Raw genomic sequence first — 14,900 nt, 5'->3', positions numbered from 1 at the left:
GTTGATCATCGAAAAGGAAAGAACAACGATTAGGACATCGTTTCCCACTTAAGACATATTGATATACATGGTATATTTTCAGAGTTCCAAAAATACAGAAAATCCAAGTTCAGGTTGGATTCTGTCAAGTGGGAACTGGTACCAAGATTTGGGAACCGGTTCCAGAAGCTATACTTCGAGAAAACTCTATGGGAACCGGTACCAAATATGGGAACCAGTTCCACATGTCCTGATTGCAAAAGAAGTCCAGTTTCTTTGTTTTGTTTTATGCCTTTTTCAATCCAACTTTCTTTTCAAGTCCTATGCACGAAATTTCCTTTATTTTCAAAAGGAATAGGACTTTGCAAACCTCTATATAAACCATGTCATATGCATTGGTTTATTCACGGCTTTTAATCATTATTCATATATCATACAAAGCCTTAGGAAGTTTATTCCTCTCAGAAAATCAAAGTTGATTTTTCTGTTGTCTTCTTAGAACATACACATATTCACCTAATTAGGTTAGAGTTGTGGTGTTCGAATCCTGATCGTGATCATACAGTCGTATTAATATCGGTCAGACGAAACAGATCTTCTTCTATATCATTCAGACGATTGAAGAACAAAAGTAAACGCAGTCTCACTTTGAAAGGGTTGGAGCATTCGCGGAGTGCTGTCTAATCTACCTGTTACTCTTCTACAAATATCAAGTGTAAACCTGAGGTCAAGTTGCTGTTGGCCGGGGAGTCGCAAAGCCAGAGGATCGTCAGCGGTTGGTGTGGTATAAAATGATAGGGTGTGAGCCAGAGTCAAAGTTCGGTATACTTTATTTCAAGCATAGTGGATTGGTTTACTTTGGCCTGCACAGTCCACGAGGTTTTTCCCATAACAGTTGACGTATTTTATCAACTAGGGTTTCCTCGCTAAAATCCTGGTGTCATCTCTAATGTGATTAATTGTTTAATTGCTAAAATAAGTAAAGTTAGTAACGACATAGATATGTTTTACAAAACAAACAAAAACTTTCTAAGTATTTTCCGTTGTGTACGACTTACAATTTGGTGTCAAAGTCATTATCTACACATTGAGTTGATCCTTGTTAGAAAGATTAGTTTTGTTTTCAAAAATTGTTTTAATCATGTTTTGTGCGTTGAAAGAAGGCAATTCTAATCAACGTGGTCCTTTATTTGAAGGAGATAATTACAATTTTTATAAATCAAAGATGAGAGCTTATTTGCAAAATTTTGGTAGTAAAACTTAGGCAATAGTTGAATCTGGCTATACACCTCCTACAGTAGTTACAACTGTGGATAGTAAAATAGTCAAAGAGTTAAAAGATACCTTTGCTTTTACTGCTATTGAAACTGAGCGTAATGATGCTAATGGCAAAGCTTTATATTCAATAATTAATTTTGCTATTCCATCTGAATATGCTAGAATTTCTGATTGTAAAACTGCTAAAGAAGTTTGGGATATTTTGCTTGTTACTCATGATGGAACTTCAAAAGTGAAGTTGTCCAAAATTCAGTTATTTTCTTATAAAATTGGGAACATCATGAAGAAAAAAGATGAAACCTTTTCTGATTTTTATTCTAGTCTTCTTGAAATAATTTCTGAACTGCGTCACTTAGGGAAAAAAGTTAGTGATAAAAAAATCTGTGAGAAAATCTTAAGGTCTTTACCTAAAAGATTTCAGATTAGGGTTGAAACCATCTCTGAACATTGGGATTTGACTACCTGTCAAGTTGATGAGATGGTAGGTTCATTAAAAACTTTTGAGATGCAAAATTTTGATTTAAGTTTGAAGGAGAAAAATCTTGCTTTAAAATCTACACAGGTTGAGAATTATGTGAATGATGACTTTGATGATGATATTGCATTCTTGTGAAGGCAATTCAGTCAGATTTTACAAAAGCAACAGAGGAGAATGAATAGCAACATGGCTAATCCTCAAAATTTTGACAAGACATCAAAGTTTAGGTTTAATGAGAAGAAAGTAGAAGAATCAAAAGAAATGGAATTTACTTGCTGGAATTGTGGTGGCAAAGGTCACGCATCCAATGTTTGTCCTAGCCCTAGAAAAGAAAAAAAGAATAGGAATAAAGGAAAAGCAATGCAAGTTTCTATGTCTGAAAATTCCATTTTAAGTGATAATGATTCTCCTCTGAATGATACTAATGATTTTTCTTATGTCGCTTTTCTTGATAGGAGTCTTCATGTTGTTCATTTATCTGACTCTGACAGTTCAGATAACGAAGACAATGAAGTTCATGATGAATAGGTTGAAGAGGCTGAAAAGGACGATGAAAAACTGAAGAAGATGGTCAAAGAAACCATGGAGACCAAACAGGTAATCAATAAGCTAGCAAATGAGCTTATCCAAGCAAAAAGAGAGAATGAAGATCTAAAGAAACAGATTGATGAAGGCAAAAGGAAGGCTGTTGAAAGTAATCTTGTCATCACTGAGCTTGAGAAGCAGATCATCATTCTTGAGGATAAGGTAAGTGTTACTAAATCATTGGAGGAATGTCTTGCTTTGAAAATTGATTATCTTGAAATTGAATTGAAATCTGAAAAAGATAAACTGAAAGGGTTTAATATGAGTCAAAATAGTTTGAATAAGATATTCAACATGGGTAAGGATGTGAATGATAAAATAGGGTTAGGATTTGTGAAAGGTTCTTCTAGTAATCAAGGTAAAACAACTTTTGTTAAACCTGCTATTATGCCTAAATCATGTTTGTCTGATGCATCATATTCTGATATATCTTATGTGCCTAAATTGTTGCATTGTACTTTTTGTGGAAAGAATGGACATAAGTATAACTCATACCTTCACAGGAAAAAGAAAGACTTTTCTGAAAATCATTCTAAAAATTCTCATGCTAAGAAGAAGGTGCATTCTAGGAAGAAAAAGAAATTGTCACCTAAGATTTCTAAAGCTGAAAATTTGCCTAAAAAAGGGGTAAAGAAAGAAAAAGAATTTCAGGAAATGAGGGTAAGAACTATTTGGATCAAAAAGTCCGATTTGATTCATTATGTGCTTGTTGAGTCCAAGGAACATGTTTCCAAAAGGACTTCACCTTCAAACTGAGTCTTATGAAATTCAGTGATCATGGCTTGTGTTTAAAGTAAAATTTTGTTGCCATTGGATCATTTGTTAGGGTTTGGTTAGGGTTTTGAGTTTCTGATCATAGTCTTCATGAATATATCTGAGAATTCTTTCAGTGAATTTATGATCTATCTTTGAATGCAAAGTTGGACACATGATTTATGATTAAAATAGATTATTAGCTTGTAATCTATACAATGAAAGTTCATTTGCATTGATTAAGGGATGTTTAGATTTGAATCTCTTAAGTTCATAACCTTTGTGCACTAGTCCAAATCTGAAAATTTTGATTAAAAATCTTTGAAATGTTGACTATGGTATATTGATCATAAAAGTTATAAAGGTTATTGTCTGAAAAAATAGGAGCTTGAAAAAATTGAAAAAAAAAAAATTCAGCTTGAAAAAGAAAAGAAAAATGTTGAATTCTTTGTTAGGAAAATGCTACCTATTGAGATGTATTCGAAAGCTCCCATTAAACTTTAAAATGGAGCTAAATGAGTAAAAAGAAAGGTGGAGACAAGTTAAATTGGGGAATTGTTGTCTGTTCTTTAGAGTGAAAACCACCTTATTAAGAAAAATTACTCAAAGACAATTTTATCTTGATGTTTTTCGATCAATATGGTTTGGACAATGATTTATTGATAATTAATTAAAAATTGATGAGATGGATTGCACACACATACTTGAACTTGCTAGATTGATTTTTAAATGTTTCATTAAAATTTGCAAGTTAAAATTCGTGTTATGATTATTTCTTGAGAATTGAAATTGATTGAATATTCTGTGGAGTCAAAATTTGTGTTCATAGGTATCTCTAAGAATTTTCTAGAAATTTGGATCATGTGTGGACTTGGATGACTTTGATTGACTGTTCAATGATTTGTTCTTTATTTTTTTAAAAATAAATAAATAAATAATAGAAAAACTAAAAAAATTCAAAAAGATTTTTGGTTTTAGATTGTAGTTTGTTTATTTGATCATTGAGTGTTTCAAAAAAACTGTTAGAAAATTTTTATGGAAAATTTTAAGTCTACAAATTTCAGATCTGTTATGTGCCTACCGGTTCAAGAAACATCCTACCGGTTCAAGCTACAAAAGAGCATTACATAAGTCTCTGGAGCTTGGCTACCGGTACCACAAGTTTGGTAACGGTTTAAAAGTGGTCTATGTTCCCAGTGGGAACCGGTTCCCATTTTGGTTACCGATTCCTGGCAGCGTGAAAAGGCATAAAAGCAACTTTTTGCTCTTTGTTGGGTCATATTGCATAAACCCATTCTCTCTCTAGAGTACCCACTTTCTCTCTCTATATTGCTTACATATATTTACATCTTCAAATGCATTATTCTCATAATATTGTTGCATACATTCAATCATATATTGTAATCTTTGTATCAACATCAAGAATTAAAGATTGAAGCTTGGAAGTTGAAGAGAATTTGTGGAGTTTAGGAGTTTGAGAAAATTAGAGATTGAGACTTGTTTAGGCTGTGATTGAAGCTTTGTTTGCTTTGATATTGGGTTGTTTGTTGGGGTTTTGAAGAATCAAATCAAGCTTGTTCAAGAACAAGTGTTGAAGTTCACACTAAGTGTTTGATAAAAATCTTAAGAGAAGTTGAAAGCTTCAAAGTGAAAAATTGTGTGAAGAACATGGCATCTTAATTACTCAAAGAAGCCAAAGGTAAAGGAATTGAGATTTCGGAAGCTCCCAAGCAAGCTAGAACTAGTATTGTCATCGTGATGCATGTGTGATAAAACAATGGATGTAGAGTCTGATGAGGATTATGATAAGAATGATGGTGGAGAGTATTGATTTTTTTTTTTTTTCTGACATTATTTCTGGAGATACTAGTGCCTGATATTTTGTCTTACATCATGACATCACTTTTTGCTCAGTTTTTACATAGTCATGACTTGATATTTTTGGATATTTTGTTTTTGGTTTCTGACATGTATTAAACTGATTCATGTTTACTCTGTTTTACTGTTATTTCTCTTTAATCTTACTTTGTCAATTTTGTTCCAAAAAGGGACAGAACAAGGTGTGGGGGAGACAATCTAAAATTTTTGGATAATTAATTCAGGGGGAGTTTTTAACTTGTTTTATTAAACTTTCACTGGTAGTGTTGCTTAATCCATGTGCAGGAAATCAAGTGACATTTTGTCCAAAGGCAGAAGAGAACAGAGATAAAAAAAAATTCCGTGTTTCCTTAAACAATTGTAATTTACTTTTCTGCTTTGGATAGATTATAAATTGTTTTTAGGGTTTTGTCACAAAATTGCCAAAGGGGGAGATTGTGAGATATATTTTTGTAATTGGCATATTTCGGTAACAAAACAAGTCCTAGTCGAGTTGTAATTTCCGTTACCATATAAGACTTGACATCGACTGCGGAATTCAGAGGTTGAACAAAAGAGAAAGTACTGTTGATCATCGAAAAGGAAAAAACAACGATTAGGACATCGTTTCCCACTTAGGACATATTGATATACATGGTATATTTTCATAGTTCCAAAAATACAAAAAATCCAAGTTCAGGTTGGATTCTGTTAAGTGGGAACCGGTACCAAGATTTGGGAACCGGTTCCAGAAGCTATATTTCGAGAAAATTCTCTGTCCTTTGGGAACCAGTAACAAATATGGGAACCGGTTCCACATGTCCTGATAACAAAAGAAGTCTAGTTTCCTTGTTCTGTTTTATGCCTTTTTCAATCCAACTTTCCTTCCAAGTCCTATGCACGAAATTTCCTTTATTTTCAGAAGGAATAGGACTTTGCAAACCTCTACATAAACCATGTCATATACATTGGTTTATTCACGACTTTTAATCATTATTTATATATCATACAAAGCCTTAGGAAGTTTATCCCTCTCAGAAAATTAAAGTTGATTTTTCTGTTATCTTCTTAGAACATACACATATTCACCTAGTTAGGTTAGAGTTGTGGAGTTTGAATCCTGATCGTGATCATACAGTCGTATTAACATCGATCAAACGAAGCATATCTTCTTCTATATCATTCAGACGATTGAAAAACAAAAGTAAACGCAGTCACACTTTGAAAGTGTTTGAGTATTCGCGGAGTGTTGTCTGATCTACCTGTTTCTCTTCTACAAATATCAAGTGTAAACCTGAGGTCAAGTTGCTGTTGGACAAGGAATCGCAAAACCAGAGGATCGTCAATGGTTGGTGTGGTGTAGAATGATAGGGTGTGAGCCAGAGTCAAAGTTCAGTATATTTTGTTTCAAGCATAGTGGACTGGTTTACTTTGGACTGCACAGTCCACGAGGTTTTCCCATAACAGTCGACATATTTTATCAACTGGGGTTTCCTCGCTAAAATCCTAGTGTCATCTCTAACTTTATACTTTGCTTTATTTTATCTGCATGTGATTAATTATTTAATTGTTAAAATAAGTAAAGTTGGTAACGACACAGATCTGTTTTACAAAACAAACAAAAACTTTCTATGTATTTTCCGCTGCGTACGACTCATAATAAGTTGTGCTTATATAGCTTGAGTTGTGAAAGTTTTCATCATTTTTGCTATAATTTAGATCTACTTTAATGTTCTAAAACATAAGTAGAAGTAATTTTATAAATCGTATACTCATTGATTTATCTATGTGGTCATGAGATTAAAATGTGTTTTTAGAATACTTCACATTTATGCCTTTATTTGTATATCCTTTTATATGAAACTAGTGTATGGTTCATATTTAATTTCATGGAAGTGCTGTTTAACCTTTGGATATGAATTCATATTTGTGAATAGATTATTGTTTAAGTTGTAGTAGGTTATTGAGAATAAAATGTTAATATGAGTAAGTTTTATTAGCCATGGTATCCTGTATGATCATTGATCTCATTTGTATATATTATCATGCCATGTTTAGCATTGGAAACTATAGGTATGAAATGCTTGATCATGAGATTTTGGTGCACTTGTGAAGTTTTTAAACTTGATATATATATATATATATATATATGTATATGACACATTGTGGATTCGTTTGATAATTTTTGGGAGATACTTGGGACATTGTTACTTGAGATGTGAAGATTTGACCCTCACAGGTGAGCTCGGGCTCCCCATTTGTATAGTGGCCACTAGGGTAGTTCCCAGCGGGTTATTAGTCTGGCAATAGCTATTTTTCTGGTGCACATTATACGTGTGATCATACATGTGCGAGTCTAAATTATCCCTATTATGTGATTTCAGCTTATATTTCCAAATTGACTTACATGTGTATTGTGACCTAGCTTGATTTGGATTCTAATACTTTTATCATATCATGTTTATATTCGAGATGATTTTATGAACAATTGCTTACTTGTTAGTGTGACGTTTCTTAATTTTTCATTTTTTTGTTATTTTTTTATTTTTTGGATTATCTTATTTTTGCACCTTGTTTTGCGTGCCATAACCAGTTAGCGTTCCACTGGGGTTCCGAGGGTGTTATGGGACATTCATGTGAGTTTAGAACTCTTAGAAATGTATTTTAAGTCATTTTAGCATTTTTCAGTATTTTGGTCTGGGATGTCCCGAGCGGGTCCCACGTCCTGATTTGCGTCTCCGGAATATATTTCTAGACTTTATTAAATATTTTACATGTTATTTGATGTATATGTGAGGGAATATATGAGTTTTTACATGATGATGGCGTATTTGTAGTATATATGCATGATAGGGGCAAACTGGACTTTTTGGGGGTCAAAGGTGGGCCCCTCTTTAACAACACTTGTGGTGTAAAGGGCAAGAACACCATTTTCTTCAAATTCTCTCTCCCTCCACCCGGCCCACTTTTCTTCTTCTTCTTCTTCCTTCTTCTTCCTTTATCTTTACTCATTTTTGGTCACTTTCCTGGATAATTTTGACCATGGCATAGAAGTTAAAAACTCTTCATTGGATAATAGCTTTCCATTGATACCAAAAACAACCCCATTTAACCACTTCAAATTTTCGGGTTTCTCTTTGGTGATTTGTTTTGTTGAAGCTTCAAGAACAAAGTTTTTTCCTTTTATCTTCCTCTCTCCATTGGTATAGATAGCTTGCATTTTGGTGGACATTAGCACTTGTTACAAATTAAGGTTTGGTCTTCAAAGAGGTAGAGTTGTCTAACTTGCATAGTCCTTCAAATTGGTAGCCAATTTCATGTTTTCCCCCAATTTTAGCATGCCAATTTGTAGGAGCATGCTAGGGTTTTATGTATATGATAAATTGTGCCAAATTACTAGTTGTTATGTGATTAATTGCAAGCTTTGTGAGCAAATTATAATCATTGGATGAACTATGTGATCTAATTGTTAATGTGAATGTCCATTGCTAAATTGTTGTTATTATTGGCTTAATGTTCATATATGTTGACATGCTAGAGAAATTGTATTATTAACAAATGCCAAATATAATTTTTAAAGTTGATGTTTAATTGTTAAGTTCATGTGAAGTTAAAGTTGATGTTTAAGTGTTGTTAAAATTTTTAAAGTTGATGTTTAATTGTTAAATTCTTCCTTTATCTTTACATCATTACTATACACTTTAGAGCTCATTTTTGGTCACTTTCCTGGATAATTTTGACCATGGCATAGAAGTTAAAAACTCTTCATTGGATAATAGCTTTCCATTGATACCAAAAACAACCCCATTTAGCCACTTCAAATTTTCGGGTTTCTCCTTGGTGATTTGTTTTGTTAAAGCTTCAAGAACAAAGTTTTTTCCTCTTATTTTCCTCTCTCCATTGGTATAGATAGCTTGCATTTTGGTGGACATTAGCACTTGTTACAGATTAAGGTTTGGTCTTCAAAGAGGTAGAGTTGTCTAACTTGCATAGTCCTTCAAATTGGTAGCCAATTTCATGTTTTCCCCCAATTTTAGCATGCCAATTTGTAGGAGCATGCTAGGGTTTTATGTATATGATAAATTGTGCCAAATTACTAGCTGTTATGTGATTAATTGCAAGCTTTGTGAGCAAATTATAATCATTGGGTGAACTATGTGATCTATTTGTTAATGTGAATGTCCATTGCTAAATTGTTGTTATTATTGGCTTAATGTTCATATATGTTGACATGCTAGAGAAATTGTATTATTAACAAATGCCAAATATAATTTTTAAAGTTGATGTTTAATTGTCAAGTTCATGTGAAGTTAAAATTGTGACTATGAAATATCAATGATGAATATTGAGGTATGCTTCACATTGTGTGCATGACATTGTTGGTATTGCATTGTCACTATGCATTGAGTGTGTTGTGAGAAAATGTGGAATGTGGAATGTGAATGGTGAATTTTGAATAAGTTTTAAGGAACGGTTTTTCCTAAACCCAGTAGTTGGGGAGGTACCCCTTTGTCGGCGGTGTTAACTAGTTAATAGGGACACGGGAGGTACCCGTGAGTAATTTAGTGACCTCGGGCCCCAAATGGTAGTTGAGTGTGTGTGGTATGCATTGCATAAGTCATTTCAAGCATTGTATCAGTTCAAATAGTTGACGATAGATTACTTGTTATTTGTTGATGATGTGTGGTTCCGGCATGATCCCCATTCTATTACTATATTCCTTGATGTGTCTAAGCATGCAATTGTCTACCTGATTTTAGGAGATGTCATTTAGGCAATCTTTACTGGGCCTTGTGCTCACCCTTCTACAAGGAACTGGGAAAGGAGTAATGAACGACCCTCAATTTCATACATAATGACCTTAAAGACACCTTTTGTTGACTAGAGGCTAGTTTTTTGATGTATGGTTGCATTTGATATAGAAAAGTGAATTGTAATCAAATATTTATATTTTTCCCTAAACTAGTGTTTGATGGCTATCTTTAATGTGTATTATGGATCAAAATGGTATGGAGACCATTTTGTAATTTTTTTTTTTATATTATTTATTTATTTATTTATTTTGTGGTCTCCTTAGGAATTTCTAATCCATTGATGTAATTTGAAATAATGTAATCATATTTATTTTATTGCATGCATGTTAAATTGTTGTTACTTTTATATAGATGCATGATGATTTGTATAAGTGCTTCGATTGATGAAATGCATTGGCACTTAATTGTTTAAGCATGCTTACGAGTTAGGATAAGACCCGATTAGCGATCTGGACCCCCAAGTTTGGGTCGTTACAAAATTGGTATCAGAGTAATGATTCAAAAACCATTAGGACGATGGGTATAGGCTTACCTAGAGTAGTATCGAGGTTGATTTGTAATGTTTACGTGCTTATGTGTTTTGTGAGTTGAAACACATGCTTACTTGCTTATGTGACTACGTGTTTAATTGCTTAAAGTTGATGTCTACTTGTTGCATGAACATGTGTGTTAAGTGTTTATATGATTTTGTTTCATTTCTTGTCGAGTGAGTCATGTGTGGCTGTCATTTTCGGGCGGACTATTTAGTATCATTGTCATTTATTCATTTTTTCATTTTATAGCGTCATGCCACCACGACCTAGAACAAGAGGTTATGTTAGGGAGAGTTCTAGCTCCAATCCCATGGAGCAAGTTGATGAGGAGACACTTCTTAGGCACTTGGTTCCTCCGAGAGGTGCCCCCGCTAGAAGGGGTAATGTTTGGCACTCGTTAAAGAGGGTGAAGGTGCGGCTAGACAGACCCTAACCACACTATTGCAAGATGTATTGCAGGCTACGGTTGCTACTGTTCCACAACCGGTGCCCCAACTGGCGCCACAACCGGTAGTTCAACCGGAAGAGACGAAGATGGAGAAACGTCTCAAGCTCATTTCTAAATTTGTCAAGTTGATGCTTGTGATAGCCCTAATTCTCATAACTCGGTGTGCCAACGAGTAACCCGAAACTGACCTGATGATGGATCCCAAATGCGGAAGTGAACAAAAGCAAATGGGTCTCTAGAAATGTATATCATCTATAAGACGCCAATGTGACTTCCCATGAAGTCATGAAACTAAAAAGAACTCAAAAGTAGAAGCTAGGGTTTTAAAATGGGCAAAGTGAACCAATAGGGGTAAAATGGTCATTTCAAAAATAAATGGATGGAACCGTGCATACCATTGGATAGACAACGAAAAATTAATTAATTTGGACTCAAAAATCATCTGATTTGGAGTTAAAACGAAGAAGTTTTACAAAAAAATTGCCACGTGACCAGTACGATCGATCGCAAAAAGCTAGGATCGATCACAAAAAGCTAGCAGGGGCGGAGCCAGCATTTCATTCCAAGGGGGGCATAGTGTATTTGATAGGAAAAAATCAACGGCAAAAATATAATTTTCACATAAAAAAAGAAAAAAGAAAAAACAAACAACAACAACATAGCAAAGTCAGTATTTTCAAAAGGAAATATAGAATTAGTATCTAGTTTAGTATCTATAATCATTAAAAAAAAAAATAAAAAATAAAATAAAGTAAAATAAAACAGAGCAAAGTCACTATTTTTAAAAGACAAAAAAGGAATTACCTGGCAAGGTGAGATACTGGATGAACTAGGAGTCCAGGAGCCATTCCAAAGCAATCATACCCACTCTTTGAGTCTCCAAGCACATAGTGAATCTTGACAACCAAAGCAAACAAGATTGTATTTTATTATCTTTATCTTAAACTAAGATGGAAACTAAATGTTCTTCAATAATGTGAATTGAAAATCCCATAAAAGAATTTATTTGTTTATCTAAAGAACTAAACATGTAACAAGTTGATATGATATTTAAATAAAAAGAACTAAAGTAGAATACTTGACACATATAAGATCCAAAATATTGATTTAGAATATTTCATTGAATACAATTACAACTGCCCTCAACGGCTTTTCATCTTTTGAAAGCGTTGAATGATAGCTTCATTATTTATGCCCTTAAATATTTCTTTTTCAATATACACAACCATGCTATTATTCATAAATTAATCTCCTATCCGATTACGCAATTCATTCTTTACAATATTCATAGTAGAAAATGCCCTCTCCACCGTGGCAGTAACGACTGGTAAGATTAATGCCAATGTCACAAGTAGATACACCAATGGATACACCTTGTCTTTTTTTGTTTCAACCATTTTTTTTGCAAGAGCGAAAATCCCTTTCAATCCTTCAAACCTGATATTAAAGCACACATCAAGAATATAAGTTTCAAGTTGACAACCAAGTTCTATGAGCTTGGCTGCAGAAAATTCTTTTGGATAGTATTCAGCAAAACGAGTGATCTTTTGCTTGTCAAAAGCAAAGAATGCATCATCTGGACATAGACATGCCACACAAAGAACTAACTCAGTATTGGCTTTATTGAAACGATTATTTAGCTCTTGAAGTTGCATATCTATGACAGAGTAAAACAACTTAACACGATAGTAATGCAAGTTTGTCATTTCTTGCACATTTCGTCATCGTCGTCCTTGAGTAATGAACATATCATCCATGTTGGGAACATCAATCTCATGTCTCTCACAAAAGGAAGAAACTTCATCAAGCAAAGAATCCCATCCATCATCCCTCATTATTTGTAGTCGTTGCTTACATACTTTGACAAGCTCTATGGCATTCACGATATCTTGATCTTTTCTTTGTAGTGCTTTGGATAATTCATTTGTCATGCCCAACAATGTCTTCATCAAATGGAGATTGAATACAAAATTAAAGGATTGTATTGACCCAAGTAGAATAGATGCTTCACCTCTTTGGTCAGATTTCAATCCATCATTTTCGATAAACTCACGAACAGCAATTACAGATGAGAATAATGTAATTAAGCTAATTAAAGTACCATAATGTGAGCCCCAACGGGTGTCTCCTGCACGTACAAGAAAAGCACTCTGATTTAGGCCTTACCCACTTCTGAGCTCGCCTTTGTTAAGTCCATCAATAACTTCAGCAATTTGTTTCTCGCGAAGCATATCATGACGTTTACATGAGGCTCCAACTATATTCACCACATTAGCAATAAATATAGAAAAAATGGAAATCTGGCCATGATTCTTTGCCACAGCAACAAGAGCTAACTGAAGTTGGTGAGCAAAACAATGAACATAAAAAGCAAATTCATTCTCTTTTAGAATAAGCGTTTTGAGACCGTTGAACTCACCTTGCATATTGCTAGCCCCATCATAGCCTTGCCCACGCAATCTAGAAATGCTCAATCCATGTGTAGAAAATACATTATCAATCGCCATCTTGAGTGAGAGAGTAGTTGTATCGGTAACATGTACCATACCAAGAAAACGTTCAATGACACTTCCATTCTTCACGTAACGTAACACAATAGCCATTTGCTCCTTTATCGATATATCACGAGACTCATCAATTAAAATAGAAAAAAACCCATCTCCAATATCTCTAATAATAAAATTGACAACCTCTGTTACAATGGCATTTACAATCTCTTTTTAAATCTCAGGTGATGTTAACTTCATATTTTCAGGAGCATTTTCCAATACAATGGCTCTAACATCCTCATTGTGACGAGAATGAAATCTCAAAAGTGTGAGGAAGTTCCCCTGTTGTTTGAATATTCAGATTCATCGTGCCCACGAAAAGCAAGTCCTTGGTGTAAAAGATATCGGATACATTCAATTGATGCAGTCAAACGAGTCTGATATTCATTTCTAGATTGGTGTGACTTCTTGCATAAAATTGTTTGAATGTGTTGTTTTTGGTTCACTAAAGCTTCACATGATCTCCAAGCTTGGTTATGGGCACTATTGGGACCTTTAACAAGAGTTTGAAAATTTTCTTTTTTCTTTCAATTTGAAAACCCCTCAACCACAAAAGATTCACCTCCTACTTGTTCTCCAATATCTGGCTTGAAAAGATAACAACATAGGCAAAACGCTGTATCTTTGGTTATACTATATTCTAGCCAATTAGAATATTCACTAAACCAAGCAGGGTTAAAATGGCGTGATGCTTTCCCAAAACTCGTATAGAGAAAACGATGAGTCTTGGGTTGACAAAGACCCTTAAGACATCTCGAATATTATGATGGTAATCTAAGATTCGAGTTCGTAATCCACGATCCGCCGAAAGATTTTCCAAGTTGATGTCGAAACAACTTTGCTTCAATATTCGATCATCATCTCTTTCTATAGGAGGTGGCCGAGGTGCCAACCCTGATTTTCTTTTATAAAATTTCTCCATAACTGTTTAAAATAAAAAATAAAAAATGCTTATTTACATATAATAATTAAAATGGACATTTCAATCTTATTAATTTTATTTAAACCACTCAATCTTTTCATTTAGAATGCATTAAAAAATATTAGAAAGTAAGTGCTAACTAGTAACTACATAATAAAAATTTAGAAAAAAAAATGCCCAATTTAAGTGACAATGATTTAAGCCAACCTTAATATCATGATCAAAATTAGAAAATTTAAAAAAATCCAAAAGACATAATAAATAAAAAATAAAAAAAAATCCCAGAAAAATATTTGAAAAATTATTAAAGGGTTGTGCTGCATAACAAATTAAAAAACTAACTTTTAATTACTCAATTTATCTATCATATTCATCAAACAAGTAAGATAAAAACTAAAATAGATCATCATTAGAACAGGACAGAACAAGAAATCAATCTGGGATGATCCAAGGCTCCAAGCCCCGTTACTGGAAAAACAAAAAATCAAGTCCAGAACAAGAAAACTTCTTTCAATATCAAACAGCCCAGGTTTAAGTACCTAATTCATCTTATTTTCTCCTAATTCTCAATTTAGTGTTAAGTAAATACAGATCATCATTCATCACAATAATGCCAAATGCAACTATTTGGCTATGTTGAGATATGTTGGGCTTTTTTCTTCCTTTTCCTCTCCAGCCCTCCACCCCAATAGAGAAATGGTTCA

At 33.7% G+C, this 14,900-nt stretch overlaps 1 protein-coding gene across 1 annotated transcript; it reads right to left on the bottom strand.

Moving 5' to 3' along the window:
• Positions 1-11,969: 11,969 nt before the first annotated feature.
• LOC132304714 (uncharacterized) lies at positions 11,970-13,328 on the bottom strand. Its single transcript, XM_059802444.1, has 2 exons — positions 12,896-13,328; positions 11,970-12,382 (listed from the first exon to the last, which is right to left on the bottom strand). Exons 1-2 carry the CDS (start codon positions 13,326-13,328, stop codon positions 11,970-11,972), a joined length of 846 nt encoding a protein of 281 aa, XP_059658427.1.
• Positions 13,329-14,900: the final 1,572 nt, after the last annotated feature.

Source organism: Cornus florida, unplaced genomic scaffold (assembly GCF_030987335.1).
Source record: "Cornus florida cultivar Cherokee Brave unplaced genomic scaffold, ASM3098733v1 CherokeeBrave_3.0.0_Hap2_Chr04, whole genome shotgun sequence".
NCBI classification, from domain to species: Eukaryota; Viridiplantae; Streptophyta; class Magnoliopsida; order Cornales; family Cornaceae; genus Cornus; species Cornus florida.
This window is presented reverse-complemented; position numbering and strand designations above follow the sequence as displayed.

Bases quoted from the DNA above. Each gene is read 5' to 3' on its own strand.
- LOC132304714 (XM_059802444.1), bottom strand. From the start codon at position 13,328: ATGGCTATTGTGTTACGTTACGTGAAGAATGGAAGTGTCATTGAACGT. The intron at 12,383-12,895 runs GTGGGTAAGGCC...ACTCTGTCATAG, and splicing joins TAACAAAGGCGAGCTCAGAA to ATATGCAACTTCAAGAGCTA.